At 32.4% G+C, this 18,206-nt stretch overlaps 1 protein-coding gene across 3 annotated transcripts; it reads right to left on the minus strand.

Moving 5' to 3' along the window:
* Positions 1 to 5,370: 5,370 nt before the first annotated feature.
* On the minus strand, positions 5,371 to 17,993 carry LOC137923381 (trypsin-like). Of its 3 annotated transcripts, none has more exons than XM_068766623.1 (11): positions 17,919 to 17,993; positions 17,794 to 17,849; positions 16,746 to 16,845; positions 15,573 to 15,634; positions 15,295 to 15,406; positions 14,540 to 14,596; positions 13,809 to 13,867; positions 12,315 to 12,497; positions 7,938 to 8,142; positions 6,638 to 6,795; positions 5,371 to 5,577 (listed from the first exon to the last, which is right to left on the minus strand). In XM_068766623.1, the coding sequence occupies exons 1-11, from the start codon at positions 17,947 to 17,949 to the stop codon at positions 5,392 to 5,394; spliced, it is 1,209 nt and encodes a 402-aa protein (XP_068622724.1). In that variant the 5' UTR covers positions 17,950 to 17,993; the 3' UTR covers positions 5,371 to 5,391. The 3 variants fall into 3 exon arrangements, with proteins under 3 accessions (XP_068622724.1, XP_068622723.1, XP_068622725.1); XM_068766622.1 differs by having other exon boundaries at positions 13,809 to 13,870; XM_068766624.1 differs by lacking the exon at positions 14,540 to 14,596 and having other exon boundaries at positions 13,809 to 13,870.
* Positions 17,994 to 18,206: the final 213 nt, after the last annotated feature.

Genomic DNA, 18,206 nt, shown 5'->3' on the forward strand with positions numbered 1-18,206 from the left:
CTTGTACCGTCTACTTTGAAATACATAATTAAAATTTAAAAAAGGCCTAGTTTTTATTTTAATTGTAGGAATGGTTCTCTTAAACTTTCCTAATTTAATTTGAATTTATGTTGTGTCGTCATCATTTCAGTCCTTAGATGCACACTGCAAGCCAAAGGCTTCCTTCATAGATGTCTTTGAGGGGATATTCCATAATTGCCATGCACGGCAAGCGCGTTTGCGACCGTAGTTTTGTACTATGGTACGCAGAGGATATTTCATCCGCAAGAAACTAGTAAACTAGCAATGGCAATCTTATATAAACAATGCACAAAATGTAAATTATATTTAAAACCGTATCCCGGGTATCGAACCCGCGACTTAGGACCGCAAGTCAGTCTTATATCTCTGGTTCCCTACTGCTCTATGTTATTGTGTGATGTATATCCTTATATATTTATATGTTTATATATGTATTTTCTATCTATGAACTAACATATCATGATATGTCTAGAACCTATCTGACTTAGAAACTTAAAATGAAAATTAAAATATTTTCTTTGTCTTAGTACAGTTCAGCAAAGATCGGATTTTATGAAAAATATAATATTTAAATTTTTACATTGTTTAAGATCGCGCAGATGGTAACAGTTAGTAACATAATATTAGTAATATTACTTTTATTTCAAATAATAAACGTTAATTAATAAACATAATTGTACGTGCAATTTTTTAATTTTGTAAAAAGTTTTAGTCGTAATATTTATATAGTAACGAAAACTTGCCGCGGACACCGTTTACAAGGATCTACTGCTTGTTCTACTTTCCTAAGGTTGCGACTTTAATTATGTCGTCGGTGTGCCTAGTGGAACGCCTGCCCACGCCACGTCTACCGGCTCATAGTCGTCAGTCGAAAACCTTTCGGCCCAAGGGCCAACGGTTACACAAGCGATACTAGCGATACAGACAAACAATTCATCACGCTTCTTCGGTGATATTAGTTCTTCTGCGGATCTCTTCATTTCTCATTCGATCTCGGAACGAATTTCCGAGCATAGCCCTCTCCATTGCTCTTTGGGTGACTTTGAGCCTTGTTAGGCCTGTCGTAATCTACCACTAAAGAACCAAGGATCTCTAAATAATAAAGAAAAATCAGGCTTCATAACATATAATCATTAAGCTATAAAAAAACTTAAAAAAAACCTTTTTTTCTTAAACAAAACTATTTTACTTTTATACACAAATGAGTAAAGCAACCGGGCGCTGGAATATAATCAAGTGTAAATTAATAATTCCTCGCCTTAACATAGAACAGGAAATTGATTTACAGAATTACAAGCACTAATTAATACGCTGGATTTAGCAGTGTAGGATATTATTTCGCAAGCCGTTATTTAATACATATTTAAAATGTACGCAAAAATATATTAATTTTGATATTAATTATATTTATTGAAATCATATAAATAAAATTGTATTGAATTTACAACGTATCATCAATAATTTGAAAGACATTTTAATACATATATGTAACGTAAATGTATATTTTTTTTCATAAATGAAATGGGAATTTATCGAATGACACAAGGAATCATTCAAAGATTATATATATTACTTTCGAAATATAGCCTTATGTTTAAACTTGAATCCCTGATTCCCGGTACCCGGACCCTGACCTCTGATATCCGGTCTTTGGTTTACAGTCTACTTTCTCCGAGATGATTAATACATTTGACTATTTTAATAAGCAAGTTTGCTTACTTCTCTCGGATATTGAAGTATGCTTTGCGAACGCTCCTTTTTTTTCTTCTTGCGGTAAGTTGTAGGTAGGTATGATCTATCTCTGGCTCTATTCTGAAAGTATTGAATGAACTAATTAGTGATCTGCTCTTAACTGAACAAATATTATTTTAGGATGAATTTTTTTAACATCGTTTAATTATAAGACGGTAATTTTTGCTGATTATTATGTGCTTTCAGATTCTTATCTAGACAGTTATTTAAAACTACTTTAACTTTCAAATATATTACTTTTTTACTTAATACTAAAATTTCCGACTCAGGCTCCGGTAATCCACTATCTCATGCTATCTTTTGATGCCAGAGATCATACAAAACTCCGCTAATTTAACTCCAAAATTATTTAATAAAAAAGAAATCAAATCAAAATCAAATCCTGCAAATAAATAATTTTACGAAAATTCCTCAAGCGCTGTTAAATTTTCATTTAAAATATCAAATAAGTAAAATGTCTTACCGACCAGGGTCTGCGTCTATAAGAATCCATTTCATTTATGAAAAACACTGAAAGTCATACAAACTATTGTTATTTAATTTCAAACACATTAATATTAAAAAAAAAACTTATAAAAGAAAATGTTTCACTTTGACAATGAGATATGATTTATGCGAGTAATTAGAATTTGCGAGTTCGTTTCCAAGAACTGTGCACAAAACGAAATTATTAATTGTTGACAATAATAAAGTTCTCTTTTTAAAAAAAATATATTAAGAAATAAATATATATGTGGAACACATATTTTAATATAAAACAACAGAAGGAATGTAATTTATTTATTTAAAATTATATCGTTGTAGTCTCCGTCAGACCTTCAGGAACGTTCAGTATAAACTTCAGTATAAACTTTTGGGACCGCCGCCATGTCTTCTCAAATATTTTTTTTATAATTCAGAAAGCGTTTTCGAAGAGTTCCAAAATATTGCTGAGATACAAAATGGGTGCAGAGTAATTTGGTGGAGGTCACAATCATTACAATTTCAAATCCAGGATATACCATTTCTCTTTGAATGTATTCCTTCACTGTTTGCTAACATTGCCGATTTAATATTCCACAGACCAATATTTAGCCACTTCCGCACATGCAGTATACAGAGGCTCTGTGTTTGGCACTAATCGATGTAGCGGAGGATGCCCCGTGGTGGGGTGAAACACGTGTTGAGTAATTTGGCGGCGGCGTTTGTGTGATTCGCATTGTTTGCCGCATACGAATTTATCAGCGGGCTGGCGGGCAGTGCACTTTGTTGCACGACTACCACTGTATGTACGGAAGTGGCTAAATATTGGTCCTTTTCTTACTTAGGATGGACTTCCGCAAGGTAACGCCTGATTCCATTAATAATTTTGTGGAACTTTATGAAACAATGGAATTTTATGAAATTTTATGACATTACAGATGGGGGATAGTTAATTTAAAATAAAGCTTCAAGGGTTCCAAAAAAATTCTTATCTAAGAAGAGTCCACTACAAACTCTCAGTCTTTTTATTGTTATCCTTTTTTCAAAATTTCTTAATAATAATTTAAGCAATTAATTCCCAAGCTCTTTTGACATTTAAAAGGGTATTATCTCTAGTTGGGCATGTTTTACTTCTAGTGTTTGGCCCTTAAATAATTCATAGCTACGAATATTACAACAAAACTATATAGAAAGTATATTAGTTTCTTGATTGTTTTGAGTAAAGATGTAAATTATTTGAAAGAGTTAATGTATTGCAAATCATTTGTTAGCAAAAATCTTACACCTGTTTCATTATTGCAGTACAAAGTCTGCAGCTAAAGAAAGTAAACAAAAAACTAATTAAATTCATTACGTAACTTGTACTTGTAATTATTATCATTAGGTTATTAATTATTTTTGATATCATTAATTTTGGGCGAAGCACTTAACCATTGATTTATAGTAAATTAACTAAACATTCAAGCTTTTAAAACTTTAACATTCATAACTAAACATCCTGTACAAAATTGAAGTAGTTCATTGTAGTTTTTAGGCAATGTTATTTATATAAAAATAACTTACGCATATGACACCAGCACAGCTATCGCTGAAAATATTTAAAAAAAATGTTAAAAGAAACACTACAAATATTATAAAAACATTAAATTAAATAATAATTACCAAAAATAAATAATAATAATATCGACGCCATAATAGAAACGACCATTTAGTAACGACGTATTGATCGGAAAGAACACCCCGCGGAACAAGAATAATCATGTACGCGATATATATAGTATCTAACATATGGCATATTCTGCAACAAATTAAACATAACGAATTAATAACTAAATAAATAAAGTAAAACATAATGAAATACTCACTGTATTTACACCATTTTTTAAGCAAAATTATTGACAAGTTGTAACCCAAAGAAAGAAGGTCTTTGAAAAATGAGTGTTGTTGGTGATCACTTCTAAGACTTGGCTATTTACTGTAGGCTATATAAGAAGGCTCAAGTTCACAAAGTATAATTGGAGTTTCGCTGTGAGATCGAATCACATATGATGAGATTCGAAGAAGAACCAAAAACATCCTCGTAACTTGAAGAATTTCTCGTCTGAAGTGAATGAGGCACTTCGCTCGTGCAGTCGGCAGCCGTTAAGATACCTGAGCCGATCACGAGCCGGTGTATGCGCCATGGGTAGGCACACCACTAGTTAGTTCGACGAAATAATCAATGTCTGGCAGTCGTAAGACCGATCATAGTGTCGATCTTCGGGAGAGATCTCTCATGCACATGACATGTCATGCAATGAACGTCAATCGGCTGATATGATGAAAATGTAGTATATATTCATAAGTATTATTTATGTATATTATGTAGAGCATAATGCTCTCTTTTTTTGTGTAAGTTTATTAGTAATTTGATATTAAATGCAATATTTATCATGGATATACTACAAAGTATTTTATCAATTTTGTATTATTTTTCGCCCATATTTACACACCTGTCTACTTGTTATGTTTGCATCTCTGTAAGAGAATATCTATAGGGCTATCTATTAGTCCGCCATTGCGCAAACTTTAAAAATAGTACACAAATGCGTGTGACTTCAAACCTAGGATGATTCATTTCAGAGCATTCTACAGTATATGAAAAAAAGAGCTGCTATGCATTGACAGAAAGATCGTTAGGGGCACATTGTTCTACAACGCTGCAGATGAAAGTTTACCATTTATCTACCGCAGCTAAGTTGTTAAGATGATCAATAATCTAAATGCGGTTGTCTGTGTAAAACTGTTTTGTTTCGGATTAGATACGTATTGCACATATTCAAAAACTCTTTTGGACATTTATACCACAAGCCTCGTTTCTGAAAAGATATAGCGTAGTACTAAATTAATACAATTTTAAGACGTTCTGTAGTGAAGACTACGCACTGGCTATAGCATAGGACTTCCGCCTCGAGGTGACCTTGTCAAAATCGCTGGACGATGCTGGAACCAGGTCGCTTCTAATCGGTTCTATTGTAAATATGTGAGGGTTGAAATGATGATGATGATGATAAAATGACAAGATTAATACAATTTAAAAAGGCAACTAATATTTTTTAAACTTTAATTTACAAATTTATAACATAACCCTAAAAAGTTTCGGTGAGAAATTCTGCATTATATCTTCAAGAGTCCCGTTAACTCATCTCCCCATACGACGAGTTCAATCCAGTCTATGAAGGCGTACACTTTGGTGTAAATAGCCGGTGTCCTAATAAGACCACATCGGTGACCAAAGGATATCACAGCGACGACATACGCGTGCAAGTCCCGCTTCACTTGTAAAGGACCTCCTGAGTCGCCCTAAAAAGTATATAATGGTAACATAAAACGACATATAGCAGTATAGTATTAAACAGTCATGGATATTTTTAGTAAAAATATACAAAATTTCTTATGGATTCCTATTATTTTAAATTGAAGAATGCCATGAAAAGAGATTACATTTTTTTTCTGGTTGCCGTCAAAATGGGCTCATCTGACATTCTTTTTTTAAGTTACGCAGCAGTCCAATAAAAGCCATTCGAATTCTAAAACTATAAAAAATATTTAAATGAATAAATTCGTAACGGAAAATAAAATGTTGTTCTATCATATTTGTGCTAATACAAAATAATAAGTAGTATTAAATGTTAAAATGGCAACACTTATAGTACACTTCCGAATTAAATATAATATTTATCATGGTTATAATATACAGTATTTTATCAATTTTGTATTATTTTTTGTCCATATTTACACACTTGTCTACTTGTTATGTTTGCACCTCTCTAAGAGAATATCTATAGGACTATTAGTCCGCCATTGCGCAAACTTCAGAAATAGTACACAAATGCATGTGACCTAAAATCTAGGGTAATTCATTTATTTTTTATGGGCGATACATACTTACGCTGTTACAATAGCTTTATATCACAGATAACATTCGAATATTATTTTTAATTATGTAACACTTATTATTTAGAGCCCTAATAGAAATATTTAGTATAAGTATAAATACACCTTATCGTCTTTTTTGCCAGGACGCCCACTACAAGGCTAAGACTCTTGCTCTGCCCGCGTCCAGCGATTTCTCGCGGTTTTAACTTTGTCGTCAGTCCACTTAATGGGGAATTCTGCTAACGCCGCTACTCGAAAACCTTTCGGTCATAGGTTACACGAACGATTTGCCCCATTCATTGCCACATTCGCTGCCAAACTCCTATCATAGACCTCTCTATTGCTCCTCCGGAAATACACCATTACTTTCTTATTATTAAAACTGTCGTGATATAATTGTATTATCTACATTAGTATTTTTCTAGTATATGCTTATTCTAATTAGGTTTTTGGCAGAAAAGTTGTTGTATAATAAATTTCTTACCTCGCAACTATCGACACCGCCGGACAAATTTCCGGCGCATATTTGATGTTCACGGAGTGTTTGAAAATTTCTATTGCGACTAAGCAACGGCTTACAGATATCTTTATCGATTATTTCTACAGTTGCCGATTGCAGCACTGTATTTGGATCTTCGCCATCTACAAAACAATACATACATATATACATACATAAAATAGACTAACAACAACACACAGTATATATGTTGTATCCTGCTACTACTATATACAATATCTACTATTTGTATAATTATATATAAAAGATTTCCACCTATGAGCATGACACATCAAGCAATCATAAGACTTGAAATTTGGTAAAATTTCTTCCTTGTAAGGATGGTTGTGGGAACGTCCATTGGTTCTTGAAGAGATCAGAGGATAGTTAGTATTGAATAAACAAAATTGTTTTCAGAATTCATTTGCAATTAATACTTAATTAATTTAAGTCGTGTTAAGATAAAAAAAATTGTAAAAAAGTTGCATTTACATTCAATTTGTCATTTATTTATTTTTGTCGACAGATGGCGTGGGCTGGCCCACCAATAGGTTAACCGACAACATTGTCAAGGAATAGCGATCTTTAGGCATAGGCCTTGGAGTGGGCGTCTATAGACTGATCTCTCTGATCATGATGTCAACTATTATTATAAATATTATTAATAATTGTCGTTATTTCATCAGTATGTACTTATTATTTGTTATTGAACATCAGTTTCTGAATCTAATTAAAAACTACGTTAGTTAACATTAATATTCGACAATTTTTTTGGTTGAATCCCCTTCTCGACGAGAATGTCAGACTTGCGCCGACTAAAATTATCATGATGCTCCTTTTAATTACGCGGCATCGTCTCTACTGAAATAAATCTGATCATACCAGGGGGTACCAGTAAATTCCAGCAAAGATTCTGATTCATAGGTACAGATGACTTAAGGTCAACTGCAGGACGTCCAGTGTTACTAGGATAGACCATGGATTTCTAATAATATCAGAAGTAGCTTGTATCTAGTGTCTAAAGATGATTTTAACATGGTTCTCTGCACTAGTGCGTGGGTATCCTACGGTACGCTTGCCGTTCCGCCAGTCTCTACTTCAAGACCCTAAACCCAATCATAAGATTTGCAATAATTAAAAAACGTACCTGTTTAATTTCTTGTAAAATGCATGCATGCAATCTAATGGTAGTAAATGCAGATCCGTACGTGAACTTCTTCTTTCTTAAATTTGCCAAATTAAATGACTTTAATTACTCCTACGTCTGAAAGAAATTCACTTTGCTTACCTCTATCAATGGATCCCCAACCAGAAAGAATGACTTCTTCTATTCCATTCAAATCCTGCTTACTCCAAATGCATGCTGGTCGAACCTTATGATTAATGGTCACTTCTCGTTCTAGTTTTATTAATGCAATATCAAAGTAAGTCACTGGCGCTTGATAGAGAGGATGTTGAATAAACCTCTTCAACTTGAAGTCATGTTTCGATTGCTGTAAAAGACATTATTAAAGTATTTTAACACAAAAATCTTTCTCCAGAAAACATATATTAATATAATTTATACATATATAAATAAACAGAAGCAAAATATTGAATTAGTTTAGTAATAAAAGAAACAAGTAATTATAAAAAAGCGAATGTATTTAAAGAAATATGGAAAAAGTAAAAGAAAATATAAACTTATTAAAATATAGAGAGGTATGATTATCAGTACTAAATTCTATAACGGAATAAAAAAAATTAAAATATGAGCCTGAAGCATAATAATTTTTGTATTTAGCACAGTTACAATTTTTCTTTGACAGTAATAACAAAAAATATGGAAATTTCCAAAATCAGGTTTAAGGAATATAGATTATTAATTGGTGAATTTTTAAAATAAAATAATTTTCAAAATGTTAACTCCGACATGTGATTGCAGAAGTTAACTTATACTAAATATTCCTTAAAAGTTAATTAATGCCCGCAACGGAAACCTTTATTATATTATAACATTTAATATTGCGTAACTAAGAAATCCTTCAATACACATAATAATTTAAGTAAATAGTGATGTAATTATCCGGAATATTGATTTGATGACATTATAATAATAAGCATTTATCTAACTAAAGGACAATGTGGGTAAAATGAATGCAGCCAAATATAAGTTAAATATTAACTCCATTTTAATATTTGCAGTTAATAAGGAAAAATTATAATAAAGATAATTTAGTTATTATCACAAATTAAATAATTTGAATGTAGGTAAAATTATAATTTTCTCTTATGCATTATTTTAGTAAAACCTCACAATAAACTTAACTCTGGTAATGAACAATTTAAATTCTTATAACAAAACTTTCAAATCATTGACACGTTAATGTTCATAAATTTTATATACGGAAGGATCCATCTACATAATTCTACGGAACTGCAGGAAGCAATATCCCAAAATTATTATTTTAGTTAACTAATAGGTTAATGCGTTTTCTCCCATTGAAAACACGTCATGAAGACAATGAAATATAGTAATATATCACCGTTATACAAATCAGATATTACTTCAGATTCCTCTAATTTTAGACCTATCTCCATTCGCTCGTGCATTTATTTTAGCCCATAAATACCTACTGCAAGGCACAGACCACCCGTAAAGATATCTATGGGTGAATATACCACAATCGCCACACTTAGCAGAATGGTCGATGGTGGCAGTTGCTGTCCATCCTGTGGAAACTTGTTTGTGAGCAGCAGCAATCCTATATAATCATTGCACAAAGTGTAAATTTTATAAGATTTAATGGAATCAGGCGTTATCTTGTGGAAGTCCATCCTAAGTAAGAAAAGGACCAATATTTAGCCACTTCCGCACATGCAGTGGTAGTCGTGCAACAAAGTGCACCGCCCACCAGCCCGCTGATAAATGCGTATGCGGCAAACATATAAAATTATATCCCGGGAATCAAACGCGCGGCCTGTGATCACAAGTCTCAGTCCTCTACCACTGGGCTACCATTGCTGCAATAGTACTATATTACAAATATGGCAAGCATGAAATAACGAAAAGGAACATTTTTTTTCGAAACAAAAAGTATATAAATAACTTAAGAATTTAGAAAGTAATGACAGAAAATGTGTTTAAAAAAACCTATTTTAACACAATTATACAAATATTATTATAAAAAGGAAAAGTTTTCCTAAGCGATAATAAATCTTGGGAACGAATTACTTACTCATACTACTGGTTTTAAGACATTTGTAAAAGTGATCCCAAAAAAAGAACCAATCAATATTTGATATTGCCTTTTATCAATTGAGAGTGTACTTGGAATTCTTATAGTTATAGATTTAATTATAGACTAACTCTGTTATAATATCTGTCTAGTTCTAGATTCTATCAAATAGGTCTATTCTTGTATTCTTCTCATTACGTACACAATTGGTCACTATAAATGAATGAGAGTGAATGAGAAATATAAAATGAACTTTTCTTGATTAAATAGATACAGCTGGGTACGAGGCATCCCGGGTTCACGAAATCCTCGGCTTAAGGCTCTGAGATCTGGATTACAAAACATTTTCCTTTCATAATCCTGCATCCACTCGAGAACGAGATGAATTGTATTATTGTACACTGTTAATAATATTTCGTTTAAACACTAAGAATCTTTATTTAAAAAAATTCTGTTATGTCAATGGTCAATGCCATAAAACAGAGACGATGACAGTTGCCATCTCCATAGAGGTTTTTTCTCTTAATTTTTACTGTGTATATGATGTTTTAGTTTTTGGGAACTCTTGTTCCCTTCTCTCCGGAGGTTCTTTTCTTTATGACTCTGTTTTTGGGGAATTTCGTTCCCTTCTCTCTAGAGGTTCTTTTTTTAACTTAGTTTTTGGGGCGTTTTTGGGGTCTCTGGCTCCCTTCTCTCCCGAGGTTCTTTTTTTATGACTCGGTTTTAGGGCCTCTTGTTCCCTCCTCTCCAGAGGTTCTTTTTTATGACTCCGTTTTTGGGGTCTCTGGCTCCCTTCTCTCCCGAGGTTTTTTTTATGACTCGGTTTTACGGCCTCTTGTTCCCTTCTCTCTCTGGAGAGACAAAGACATTGAGACAGAGAGAAGACCTCTGGGTCTTTTTTAAGACAATGTTTTTGGGATCTCTCGTTGTCCCTTATCTTTTTACTTAACTTCATTTTTAATATTTTATTATCCCTCTCTTCTCTATTTCTTCGTAATTTGTATTACGATATATTCATTTAACCTTCACATTTTCTTGTATATTCTTTTCTTTTATTCACATATCTCTCGCTATCTTCACCACAATCTTTAAAATTACTGTTTACTATTTACATTTTTGTTTCATTAGTTTTATTTTTATTACTAAACTGTTTTATTTCTATGAAAATGTTCCAAAATGTATGGGGGCATTCTTTATCACATATTTTTATAGTACTTATTATTCTTACCGTTATAGGGGGCCTCTAGTTTTCTTCTATCTCGTTTAAGGACAGAGAACTTACAATTTTTAATTAATTATTTTACATATTTCTGTTTATTTCTTTACTCCTCTTTCAGTCTTTTTAAGATCATTCATGCAATCTTCTTACACACTTTCCATGATAACCACCCAGATGAACCAGGTAGAGGCTCTCTAATATATATAAGGTCTATCTATAGTTCTCGAAGGTGCACCACTGAGTATCACTCTGGTGTTCATCTTGAACGTTTATCAACACCAATCATCGGGCGGCAGTCAAGTTACCCGACAATTTATTGTAATTATTATTATTATAATACATTTATTGAACACAATAATTACAGTAATTTAACTTATAAAAACACAAACACGCATGAAACATGATGGTTTCCATGTATGTGTATTTGTGTGATTATGTATGTATGCGTGATACGTTGTTTTGTGTATGCGTACACATACGACCACATCGAGACTTAGAAAGGTGGTCTTCCATAGGTCTGTAGTGTCTTCGTTGCTATTTAAAGCACGAAGCAGCTATAAGATTCCAATAGGGCAAAAGCTATAAAAGCCTGAGAGTGGAAGGACGTGGAAACCCACAAGCTAAAAAATTCTCAATACACCCTCTCTATGAAAATATCCAAGGAGGCGGTCACGATCCTCAGCGATGAGGATTACGACATACGGTAGAGGAGGATTCACTGCAGAATACAGTATTTTTAGTTGGCCATTACAACTCAATAGTATTGCAGCTTCTTGATTTTAAATTTGTTCAAGATTACGATAGTCTGTACAATACTGTCCTTGGAGAATCTGTACGCTATTCATATTCACAATAATGTGTATTGTCTTATTTAAAACGTCTGAATATATTCGGTCATAGTTTCTATGAATATCTATAACTCTGTACCATACAGCATAAATCGCCATTCCAAATACAAAAGTAAAGAATAGAAGGGAGTGGTTACGAAGAATTTTTTTATTTTACCTCGTGTCGTACTATTTCTTTAACTTTTTATTTTTTCATTAATGATACAACTAATTTACCTGGTACAATTTGGTTACAATCAAATTTTAGAAATGTAAATTCCTATTATATTTATATAACATGTTATATTTCTATTTCTACAATTTAGAAACAGGAATATAGATCATTGAACACGATAAAAACAAACATAATTTTAGAGAATATTCTCATAATTATTACTTACAATTTGAATATTAGTGACACCAAATCTGACAATATCTGGTTTACTGTCAACATATTTATTGGTACTCTTCGACACTAGGATGCAATGTGCGGCTGTTAAAACGTAGTTTAGGCTAATCAAAGAGCTACCACATAAGAAAATCCAAGAATCTTCTTCATTGCTTAACTTCCATCCTAAGGCTCCCTGTAACAAATTACTGATTATACACTGTTCTAGAAATTTTAACTACAATCGGATAAATTAGGTTGAAGGATTCCAATCAGATGAATATTATAAAGAACTAACTCCAAGATTTGTGTGTAATATATTTATACTGTGACTCGGATTGAAACGCCATTGGATCACAAGGAGTCCTTTATTCACCAATCAGATGGTCATTATACTTTAACACTAAGTATACTTTCGCTTAGTCCAAACTTAGCTTTCAAATCGCTCAACAAATCACTGTCCAAATAACTTACCAAATAGTCACAATAGTCGTAGATCTTAATCTTATAACTCGAAAAACAACACTGAACTCACGACATGGAGAGTACACCTATTTATATACCACGGAGAAGGTTCCAATAAGTTCGCGATAGTTCTCAATTAGAATTTCCTAGAACCGCACACTAAAATCTATAAATAACTTAGGTCACGCGTGTTTACGGCACTTTTTTTGTTTGGCGTTTACTAGGTTTCGGTGTTTATTGTTTAGAGGGTTCTGTAACTCGTGCTTTGTAACAATACTTTAACCTAACATAGCGTATTAAGGAAAGTAATTTATGTGACTTACTTACTTTATGTGTGTGAACTCTCCAATACCATATGCAAATCTAAATAATGCAGTTGCAATAAATATTTATTCGTCAATTCCGTACATGGCATTACAAATTTCGAAAAGGGGAATAACACAGAAATAAAGTTCATTTACATCGGTATAAATACAGGCGAAGCTCGAAAATACACATTTCTACTTCGGACTTCGTTTTTTTTGTTCTTTTGTTACTACCTCAAAACCTACAGGCCCCAGGAAGAACCCCACAACCTTATTGAATTCCATCCTAATCCTTAATATTCCACTATCTAATAAATAGACGTTACTTTGAGGAAGTCCATCCTAAGTAAGAAAGGGATTAATATATAGCTACTTCGTTTATGCAGCAGTAGGCGGGTAATGAAGTGCACCGCCTGCCAGCCCCATGATTAATGCGTATGCGACAAAGAATGCGAAACACAACTACCACCGTTTATTCACTCAACACGTGTTTCACCCCTCCTCGAGGCATCCTCAGGAGTAAAGTTACACCGACCAGTGCCAAACACCGAGTCACAAAGACTTGGTGTTTGGCACTGGTCGGTGCTTCATACCACTGTATTTAATTGCCTTGATGTCTTTCTGCCACGCTTCACTTATATGCGCGTTATTTTTTACTTTTTTAAATAAATTATTTTACTACTTATTAGAAATTCAATGTGTAAGCTCTAATTTATTAAAATAAAGTAATACTGTACCATATGAGGATAGTCTTGAATGTTTGCATTTTGACCGCCGAGTATTGAAAGATTTCTTCCTGCTAGATAGGAATTAATTTTAGATACACTAAAGTCATATAAGCTGTTGAAGATGATATAATTACCAAGTCCACTAGTTAAAATACATATACAGAATATAGAAGCAAAAGCAACCATTTGTTTAGAAAAATAATTTCAAAGAAAAGTAGTGCCAGAATAATGACAGAAAAATAATGCCAGCCAAAACTGAGTTGTTTCTCTAAAATGTACATTCTCATATCAATATAACAAGGAGATTTCTCGAATAACTGTATCTTTTCTATAAACTGAATAAGCATTTTATTCTTGACCTGATTATTGGGTACCGTTATTGAGGAAAAAGGAAATTAATTAACTTACTATAGAAAATATTCATTATGTCATTTATACGGTTAAAACAATTGAATGTAAATGATTAATACAGACTATCGCGAATATCACTGATAGATTTACATATAGCGCTATAGAATAAATGTAAATATTGTTTTTACTTTATAGTAAACGCAAGAATGAAAGAAAACATAGTTATTAATTCAGTGATAGCTTTAAAAAGAAAACGGATTCAAATTCTAACGTTATCTTCCTCGACCAGAAATGTTTATAAATTCTAAAAAAATCTGTAGCAGAAATAAATTCTGTATCCTAAAATCGAAATATTCATACATAGATTAAAACTGGCATCTTCTACTAACTTCGCCCTCTTTTAGTTATTTTTAACGACGAAGTCAGTTGTTTGTATTCGTAGCATTCTGGAACGAAAAGAAGGTTTATTCAAATTAAGGTCAAAGAAAAGGCTTATGTATGACATTATGGAGAAGAAAGCCAAAAGAGTCCTTATTAACTGAAACGAGAATCATATTACACTCTCCTGTATTGGCATCCTTCAACTTAAAGGCACGGGAGTTCCAAAATAACTCTCATAAGGATATCTTAGATTGACCACCAAAAATCAATCCTAGTTTTTAATAAATTGGGCTCCTCTGGCATTTTACTCATAACGTATTCAAGTAATCTTTTTAAATGATCCTGAATAAATAGTAATATAAATACTAGGAGGACCAGAAAGTAATGTCGCTTTCTTAAGTTAAATTCACACGATAACATTTTTCACAAATTTTTATTTCTAATCAACAATATCTTTATCTTCGTTATCAACAACCTTTTGCCATCTAGTATACACATTTTAAATGCCGGAGAAGTAAAAATCAATCTGTAAAATATGTCGACGGAAACGAAATTACTTTCCAGTTCTCCTGATAAATAAAGGTAACAACAAGCATATTTTAATAGACATATAGTCAAAATATTCGCTCAAAATTATCAGTTTGATTCTAGGTTAAGCTTACATTAGATTTATTTAATTTCATATCACGAAGAACTAAGTAATAAAAGAAAAGACTAAGTTAATTCTCTTTGTATTAGTTACTAAGGCGATATTTTTACTTACTTCTTTCGGATACTCTTTTGAAGTTTCCAGGACTCTCAATGATCGTATCTATATCTATCTTTATGTCTTTTGGATCCGGTAACAAACTGTCGTTGAGAAACAATGAGGGGAACTGAAAAAATGTTTATGTTCCTGTAGAACCCTTAAACGATATATCGATAATTGCTTAAGACTGAGATAACGCTTTACAAAACCGAACCTAGCTTCATCTTCCTTTCTCTTTCTCATTTTTCACCTGCTCCAAAAATTACTTAGTAAATATAAAATTTGTTACTTACCTGAGAACCTATTTTTTTATCCGATTCCTTAAAAATTTTCTTCGTAACGTCTATAAAAAAATCTGAGAACAAAAATTTTATATTTTATTCAACACAAATATTTATTACAGTTTCCTTCTAACTTAAAACCAAGTGTTAAATAATATACATACATAGATGTAATAATCTAAAAGAAAAAAAAACTTTACTTTGCTCTTTCTCCCAGGTGTAGTTTAATACATCTTTTTTGTTCCATACTTCTCAACAAATATATTTATTTATGACATTCTAACATCGTGAAGTGGGAATGCTCCTCTGATGTGGTAGCAAGTCGCGAATGGCCATGTGCCGGTAGAAGCAGCGTGGGTCTGCCCACTTCCGACCGGTCTACCGACTTCCGACATCTTCGGAGTTTTTACTCCTGCTAGGTGTACCGACGAGATCGGAAGTCGCTGGATATAAGCAACGCAAGACCGGTCATCGTGGCTTTGTTTGTATGAAGCCTTGTAATGTGCGTCTATTAGATAATGATAATGAACAGTATAACGTAATATGTATATTAGAGGGACCGCAAAGTAATGTCGCTAACTGAAGTTAATTTCACACAAATACATTTTTGACAAGTTTTTATTTCAAACAATATATTCGCCTTCGTTATCAACAACCTTTTGCCATTTAGTATACAATTTTTCAATGACGGAGTGGTAAAAATAAATCGGTTTTTATGTAAAATATGTCGGGGAAAACGTTCGTTAACATTTTATATGAAAATTCGATTCCATTTTGTTTGGTGACATAATGTGTTTGTAGCCATCACAAAAAATAATTGAAACGAAATAAACGAAACCATAGATTCATCACCAAATAAAGTAGAAGTTATGAAATCGTCTGTTGACATAGGTTTTTTTATTCTAAATTTGAACTGAATTTCTTTCAATCGATTTGAATCTTTATCACACATTTAAGCTCATCACCACTATAGCAATTGAATGTCTTATCTTTAACTCCTTCTTGGTATCCTTTATTATAGAAGTACATCATAAACGTCCAGCCAAATTGAACTTAGTTGGTTGCCGGTGACAATAATCAGAGAATCTAATCATAAATTAATTATATTTATTAGTTATATAATCATTACTGAAAGAACCATTAGTTTATTGAAAATAATAAAAATATTTATTTACATTTACTTACTATCATTTTTACGTTTCTCAGGACGTGATCTAAAATCGATATCAATTTTGATATCTTTTGGATCCGGTAAACGACTTGCGTTGAGTAATATCAGATGGAACTGAAAAGATGTTACACTTGAAAAAGCCACTTATCTTTAACTGTATATTTAAAATATACAAGCTTTATTATCGTTTCTTGTCTAATGCTATAGCACTACCTATGTGTTACTCGAACAGTGGTCGCCCAGTGGCAGAAGACTGAGACTTAAGATCATTGGTCTCGTGTTCTATTCCCGAGACAAAATCTTATAAAATTCTGTTTGTGCAGTAGTTATATAGGATTGTCACTGGTTACAAACAAGTTTCCAGATGGGAGACTAGCGTCCTCTACGTACCATAATACTACAATGCGATCTCCAATCCGCCTACCAAGCGTAGCAACTGTGATATATCCCCCCATAGATATCTTTGGGGAAGGCCAATGTCATACAAAGGGCGTTTATGCGCTGAAACGACTTATGAATGGCATCGGAATAACTATGTTATATGGACGTGCAACAGCTGAGTCGTACCCATAGCCACATGTGCTGCAAGGCACTTGAAACATAGCAAAATTATTAAATAAAATTAAAAGCCATAATATGTTAAATAGGTTCGCTTGCGCATATATATACACACATACGTACGTAGTCGCACGCATATGCACACGCACGTACACGCACAGACGGACGCGCAAAATATTTACTTTGATCTTTTCTTTTCTAATATCATGTGTAATAATTATTAAATAAAGCTTACTTCTACTAGTGTTAGTACATGTTTAGTCTATTTTCGTAAATTTATTAATTTCTCAGTTGGTGTTATTTTGTATTTAATTTTAATTATTTAACCTGTTTTCTGTTTTTATCATAAATATATAATTATTATGAACATAGTTCTTGTTAAAAAAGAATGTCTTTACTTACTTTTATTGATTAAATCGATGTTGTTTTATGTATAAATATATTTATCTATAAAATTGTATATACTTACATATATAAATATATATTTATGAACTGTTAACTCACCTCAGAATCGCTTGTATGGACCCTTGGCCTTTGCGTTGATTGCGATATAAACGTAACTAAAAACGTAAATATTTGAAATAATACTGCACCGGTATAATATATTATTTAATTTAAAAAGACATTACCTATAATAAACAGCAATACGACACTGATCATTATTGTAAGAGATCCATGTACTGTAATGTGTCCATTTATTTTATTTCTAGAATAATTGATAATAAGTATAATTGATATGGTATGTACAAACTACAAGGGTTACGCTGTTAAAAACGCCATCTGGCCGTACCTATGCAAAGCGTTCGTTCGAATTTATTATTTTTTTTTAAAGTATACGCTATAATAGACTGCTAATACGCTATATTACATTGCTAATTACAACACAAATTAACGTATAATAAATAATAACGTTATAA

Source organism: Battus philenor, unplaced genomic scaffold (assembly GCF_028537555.1).
Source record: "Battus philenor isolate CCGP_79_NKW_IND1 unplaced genomic scaffold, ilBatPhil1.0.hap1 SCAF_21, whole genome shotgun sequence".
Classification (NCBI taxonomy): Eukaryota; Metazoa; Arthropoda; class Insecta; order Lepidoptera; family Papilionidae; genus Battus; species Battus philenor.

Excerpts from the sequence above, each read along its gene's own strand:
- LOC137923381 (XM_068766622.1), bottom strand. The coding sequence starts at position 17,949 with ATGATCAGTGTCGTATTGCTGTTTATTATAG. Across the intron at positions 13,871-14,539 it reads AATAACTAAAAGAGGGCGAA|CAGGAAGAAATCTTTCAATA; the intron begins GTTAGTAGAAGA and ends ATTCCTATCTAG. Across the intron at positions 5,578-6,637 it reads GCGGTGTCGATAGTTGCGAG|GGCGACTCAGGAGGTCCTTT; the intron begins GTAAGAAATTTA and ends TATACTTTTTAG.